General features: G+C 30.8%; 1 protein-coding gene across 2 annotated transcripts; it reads left to right on the top strand.

The window, feature by feature from the left end:
• Positions 1 to 660: 660 nt before the first annotated feature.
• On the top strand, positions 661 to 5,756 carry LOC115960599 (8-hydroxygeraniol oxidoreductase-like). Of its 2 annotated transcripts, XM_031079536.1 has the most exons (7): positions 661 to 806; positions 1,556 to 1,698; positions 1,799 to 1,836; positions 2,003 to 2,405; positions 3,787 to 4,023; positions 4,541 to 4,699; positions 5,536 to 5,755. In XM_031079536.1, the coding sequence occupies exons 1-7, from the start codon at positions 770 to 772 to the stop codon at positions 5,644 to 5,646; spliced, it is 1,128 nt and encodes a 375-aa protein (XP_030935396.1). In that variant the 5' UTR covers positions 661 to 769; the 3' UTR covers positions 5,647 to 5,755. The 2 variants fall into 2 exon arrangements, with proteins under 2 accessions (XP_030935396.1, XP_030935397.1); XM_031079537.1 differs by lacking the exons at positions 1,556 to 1,698; positions 1,799 to 1,836 and having other exon boundaries at positions 5,536 to 5,756.
• The last annotated feature ends 689 nt before the right edge of the window (positions 5,757 to 6,445 follow it).

The raw sequence follows: 6,445 nt of genomic DNA, 5'->3' as shown, positions 1-6,445 counted from the left end.
AAAGGACTCCAACTTTTTTTTTAGCTCACAATAATTTCAGCCCTATAAAATAGCCGCCGTTTAAGCCATGCTTGTATCGATTTGTCAAAGAAAAGAACGTCAACTGTCTTTTTTTATATAGATAATAGAAATAATTGAATATGTGGGACATTCAATAATGACTTTTGCTTATCTATTGTACGCAATCACATTATTACTCATTGTTTTAGCCCAAAAAAATATAATTATTACTCATTGCACACTGTATGTACCGAATAATATTATATGATTTAGATATCTGTGTAACAAAAATAAATAAATAAATTGAAACACTTTTAAAAAAAAAAATTAAATTACAGGTGAAACTCGATATTAGTAATGTCGAAATCTATACATATTTTGCAACTTAAATTTTTTTTAAAAAATTTAAATGAAACTCGACTTTAGCATTCAACATTTGGTAAAGTTGAGTTTTACTTAAAAATTTTCATATAACTCAATTTTGTTAAAATCAAGTTTCAAAAACAGGAATACAATGCTTAATAGTTTCAAAACAAGAACATTGTCGAAATCTTTTTAAAAATCATTTTAAAAATAAGGACAAAACCACGTTTTCCCCCAAATGTTTGTATATATTATATTGCTTAAGAGGAGAAAGAATCACAAAGAAGACTCAGCTCCTCAACACCCACCTACTCTCTCTCTCTCTCTCTCACACACACACACACACACACACACACAAAGAGCTCTGAACTCAGAATCGTATTGGTTACTTTGGATTGCTTGGGCAATGTCAAAGAGGGACTTACAAATCATTACATGCAAAGGTATGCCTGATTACATTTTTAGAAAAATAATCATCGATTCATTTCCTACTTATATTTATGGCTTAGTAAAAACGTCTGATATCAGAAGATGCAGTACCCAACGTTTCAGTCATTTAGCCAACAAGGGAAACCACCCCTCCTGCCCCCAACCATACTCTTATTATAAGTTCCTTTTTATGTTTGTTGTAGATTTTACATATATAATTGATAGTTAATATGAAGTTTGTTCTTCAAATATATATATATATTGAAAATCTGTGTAATACAGTTAATTTTTAATTTATTAGTTCAGATGTTTATTAATTTAGTACCTTTTCATTTCATTTCAATAAATAAATAATTGTTGAATTCAGTGTAATATATAATATGCATGCATATTTGTGTATTATAAACTTTTAAAAAAAATTTATATTTTAAATCCTATATTTTAAGGGTTTAACAAATTAAATAAAAGTAAACATTAAACTTTAATATTTTAAATATATATATATATATATATATTAGAACTTATAATTCTAAAAGTAATAAATTGAAAGCTAAAGTTTCAAAAAGTAAAGCGTAAAACTTTTAGATTTAATTTGTTACACCTTGTATTATATGATTTAAAATGTAATACTATTAATTATTATTATTATTTATTTATTTATTTTTTGTACTTATAAACTTATATATATATATATATATATCTCTCTCTCTCTCTCTCTCTCTCTAATTTGTTCAACAATGGGGTGTGAATGTGTGATATAAAGCGGCGGTATGTTGGGGAAATGGGGAACCGTTGAAGGTGGAAGAGATACAAGTAGAGCCACCAAAATCATCTGAAGTTCGCGTCAAGATCCTATATGCTAGTGTGTGTCACACAGACCTCTTATACACCAAAGGGTTCCCAATTGTTAGTATTCATTTCCTTCCCAATTGTTCCAGTCCTATCATTTACTTTCAACTTGTATTCTTTGGGCTAAAGGGATTTGCTATTAATTTTTGATCTACAGCCTCTTTTCCCTCGAGTTCTAGGACACGAAGGTGTTGGGTAAGCTCTCAATTAATGAACTTTCAGACCAATAACAACACTTTATATATGATTGATGTTAAAAGATTAATATAAATGGTACTATATATATAATAAGCTCTTACATAGTGATGTGTTAGATTTTGAATGCAAAATGAAAAGTGAAAAAAATTCATTTATAATGCAGTGTGCTAGAGAGTGTGGGCGAGGAAGTAACAGATCTAAAAGAAGGAGATCTTGTGATTCCAACATATATCGGGGAGTGCTATGAATGTGAGAATTGTATGTCAGAAAAGACCAACTTATGCCTCAAATACCCTGTACCTTTAAGTGGTCTAATGCCTGATGAAACTTCAAGAATGTCTGTTAGAGGCCAGAAATTGTACCACGCTTTTACTTGCTCAACATGGTCCGAGTACATGGTTGTTGACGCTAATTATGTTGTCAAGCTTGATCCAACTATATCTCTTCCACATGCTAGCTTCCTCTCATGTGGATTTTCAACTGGTTTTGGGGCTGCATGGAAGGATGCCAAGGTTGAGAGCGGATCAACTGTGGCTGTTCTTGGTCTTGGTGCTGTTGGCTTAGGGGTATGTATGTGTTTTCTTTCTCAACAAGTTTAGAGTGATATTAGGGTTATATTGGTGTGTCATATCTCACAACTCATAAATCACAGTAAATAATTCAACATTGAAACCCACAGCTGACATATTAGTTTGAAATTTTTATACAATAATATTTATAGTTTTTAACATTTTTTTATTATATATTTGTCTTAATTTCATAATTGTTAATTGTTAGTGTGCTATTTTAATAATTATGTCTGGCTGAGTTTTTAATACCTACCCCACTAGAACATGGCAAAAGTATGAAAACAAAACACCACAGACATATGCACAGAAGGTTGAAATGCACTCAGCCACTATTATTAAATAGATAAAGACAGCCACTAATTAAATGGTCTAAGTGGAGTGTATATATATATCCACTCTCATTAGGTACAGCTAGGGTTCCAATTTGGTACTTCAAATAATCAAAGTGAATGTGAAAGCACTAATTAAAAAGGAAAGACTGATCAGGAACTTCACGTTAAAGGGGATCCACAAATGGTAAGTGAAAAAAATAATGATTCACATTTCATTCTCACTTCATCCAATCATTTGGACCCATAACAACACAAAAAAACAAAACGTTCAGTGTCCAATTGTCCATCGAATTATCTTAATAATTAATGAAAATTTGATAGATAAAAACCCATTATCAATATACATTCACATGTTTGAAGATTTCAGGATGTATAATACCTAACCTAATTGGTCATAGAAAAGAAAAATGTGTACTGAAATTTTTTGTTGTCGTATTACATGTGATATATATGACAAATCTATAGAGGTACATGAAGGGCGCATGACATAAGCTTACTCTATAACTCAAGTCCTAAAGGCCAGAGAGGGACATGATTATTTCGGATAATTAGTCTTAAGTTCAAAGCAAATAATTCAAATTAGAGAGGAAAAAAAAAAAAAAGAGTCGATCATATAACATGGTCTGATTTATTGTAGTACAAAATACTAGAGATATGGCTTTATCATGTGCTTTTCTGACATAAAATATGTCTCATATATAGTTTTAAGATTCAATTTCCAACTTTGTAACATATATGAGGAGTAGACTTTTATATGAGATTCTTTTATTTATTTTTAATATAAACCTGCATAACTTGATTCGATTTGATGAGATTGCATAACTTGTTGGATTCTCTATCTCTATCTGCTTCCATTTTTTTCTTTTTTCTTTTTTAAATATTTTTATGGCTATACCTTGTTGAATTTTTTTTTTTTAAATGCAGTTCAGATAACCTACTAAAGAGAGAGAGAGAGAGAGAGAGAAAAAAAAAAAACTCTCATTTTATTTTCCTTTTAATGTCCCAAAGGTGGATCAAGGATGAAATTATGTCCTTGTAAATTGCAGGCCATACAAGGGGCGAGAGTGCAAGGAGCAGCAAAGATAATTGGCATTGACATAAATGAGAAGAAAAAAACAAAGGGAACAGTTTTTGGAATGACTGATTTTATAAACCCTAATGATTATGATAAATCTATTTTCGAGCTAATCAAAGAGTTAACAGGTGGATTGGGTGTGGATTATTGCTTTGAGTGCACTGGGGTTCCTCCCTTGATCAATGAAGCCCTCCAAGCCACAAAAATGGTACGTCTCTAAATTCAACATGCATGTTTTTTTTTTTATATATTTTCATATAACAATGTTAAGTGTTGCAACACACACAACACCTAACCAATATGGCCATTCCTTATGTACACAGAATTGCAGTTATTTTACTAATTTCAGAAAAAAGTACAAAATATGATAGTACAATTTTTCACTCAAACAACACTTCAACCCTAATATGAAACAATAATATTTATATTACACATAGCATACTCACAATAGACTAAAAAAGGGAGTCAAAAAGGGTACTTATATCCCAAGCATATGCTTCATAGACTAAATCTTGAAAATATTCTATTAAAAATGGTAACACTTTTATATATGGTTGGATTATAATCTAGATCAAACACAAACACGGCTCCTCATAACTTAACACCTCTTATATATATTTTTTCATTAAAAAAACACACACATTACACCTATATATACATTAATTGCGGATTATTTATTTTATTTTATTTTTTTAATACATTTTTCGGTTGTGCATGATGGTCAGGGAAAAGGACAAACAATTGTAATTGGGGCAGGAATTGATCGTACTGTCCAGGTCAATTTCCTTTCCCTCTTGTTTGGTGGAACTTTGAAGGGTTGCGTTTTTGGAGGGCTCAAATCCAGAACTGACCTTCCTATTATAATAGACAAATGCAAAAATAAGGTGAATTTTAATTACAATGTTCAATTTGTTCACAGTTTGCTTACTAAAAAAATGTGGCTGCTTCATGTTCACAGATGAAAATTGATTTTTTGAACAATTCAATTATTATTTTTTGATACAAGATAGAATTTTCACTCTAGCCTAATCTAAATCTATATGTATATGAAATTTCCTTCCGGAAACTTGAATCTTTGCCTTTACCCCTCACACCTCACAAACACTTATACTTGTAGAGTGAGGAAAATTATTAGGTACTTCTGAAGTACCATAAATGCGTATTCCCTCCTCTCACATGAATAGTGGGTTTCACTAATTAAGTTCATGATGGGACCCACTATTTATGTAAGAGGAGGGAGTATGCATTTATGGTACTTTGGGAGTACACAATAATTTCCCATGAAGTGACCATCACACCAAGAGTGTGGGATGATTCAATTAATAAAAATATTTTATTAAATGAGCTAATTAAAACCCACCATTAATTGTCATATTAATTTATTCAGCAAAAATAATGATCATATTAGTTTGTATATCTTTCGTAGTAAAATTAAGTAGTAATATCTATACCTTAGTGTGTTCTACTACTTTTTATTAATAAAATTAATTAGTAATATCTATACCTTAGTGTGTTCTACTACTTTTTATTTCCTTTCACATGTTTGTTTTTTTTTTTCCCTCCCCTTGGATAGGGATAACACTGATTATGCTTTCATATTCAGATGGAAAACTTAAAAATTTCCAATTATATTGTGTAAAAATTATTTTATAATAATAAAAATTACTAATCATGTCGAATTTTGGGAACTTTGAAACGCTGATTTACTCTTTTTTCACAGGAAATCCAACTTGATGAACTTTTGACTCATGAAGTTTCAGTGAAAGATATAGATAAAGCATTTGAGAAATTGAAGCAGCCTGATTGTGTGAAGGTTCTTATCAAGTTTTGATTGATCATACTAGTGATAGCAAGATGCATGTTGCTTAATAAAGATACTTTTTTTTTAATAAGTAATAAAGATACATTTGAGACGATGGGAACATGAAAATTTCCCCCTTATTTCTTAACTTGTATAAGCACTGTAATAAAGGAAAGATAAGGGACATTTCTTTTTCTGTTTTTAATTGTTGGCACCACACAAATTACAAAAGCATATGAAGTCTTTAGGGTCCGTTTGGATACAGCTGAAAACTGAAAACTGAAACTGAAAACTGAAAAACACTGTAGCGAAATAATTTTTAAATGTGTGAATAGTATCGTGGGACCCATTTTTAATGAAAAAGTTGCTGAAAAGTGAAATTTGTGGGTCCGTGAACAGTACACGATGTGCTGTGATTGGTCCAAAAAAATTTGAAAAGTCAAAGTTTGCGGCTACTGTTCATTGAACAGTGCATGAACAGTAGCCGCTTGTGGGAAAATCGCGTGAAAAAAAAAAAAAAAAAAAAAAAAAAAAAAAAAAAAAAAAAAAACTGAAAAACGCAAACGCGGATTGGGCAAAAAACGCCCAATCCAAACGCACTCTTAGTTATATATCTTCTTGGGAAACTCAGGATTACAAAGAAATAATTAAGGAGAAAAAATGAACCAAAAGGAAATAGAATTATAATGATTGGGAAAGTCACTTTCAAATATACTATTTCCATTATCATGCTGGTCTCACATGTAGATATAGTATTCTCACAGATGTGTCTTGTAAGTGTGGATATGTTAAACAAGTCTACCGCAGTAGGTAGTGGCATACCCAAAAA

The sequence above is a fragment of the Quercus lobata genome, chromosome 9 (genome assembly GCF_001633185.2).
Source record: "Quercus lobata isolate SW786 chromosome 9, ValleyOak3.0 Primary Assembly, whole genome shotgun sequence".
Taxonomy (NCBI): domain Eukaryota; kingdom Viridiplantae; phylum Streptophyta; class Magnoliopsida; order Fagales; family Fagaceae; genus Quercus; species Quercus lobata.
This window is presented reverse-complemented; position numbering and strand designations above follow the sequence as displayed.

Coding starts and splice junctions, on each gene's coding strand:
- LOC115960599 (XM_031079536.1), top strand. CDS start 770: ATGTCAAAGAGGGACTTACAAATCATTACATGCAAAG. Junction 1,837..2,002: donor CTAGGACACGAAGGTGTTGG/GTAAGCTCTCAA, acceptor TTTATAATGCAG/TGTGCTAGAGAGTGTGGGCG. Junction 2,406..3,786: donor TTGGTGCTGTTGGCTTAGGG/GTATGTATGTGT, acceptor TGTAAATTGCAG/GCCATACAAGGGGCGAGAGT.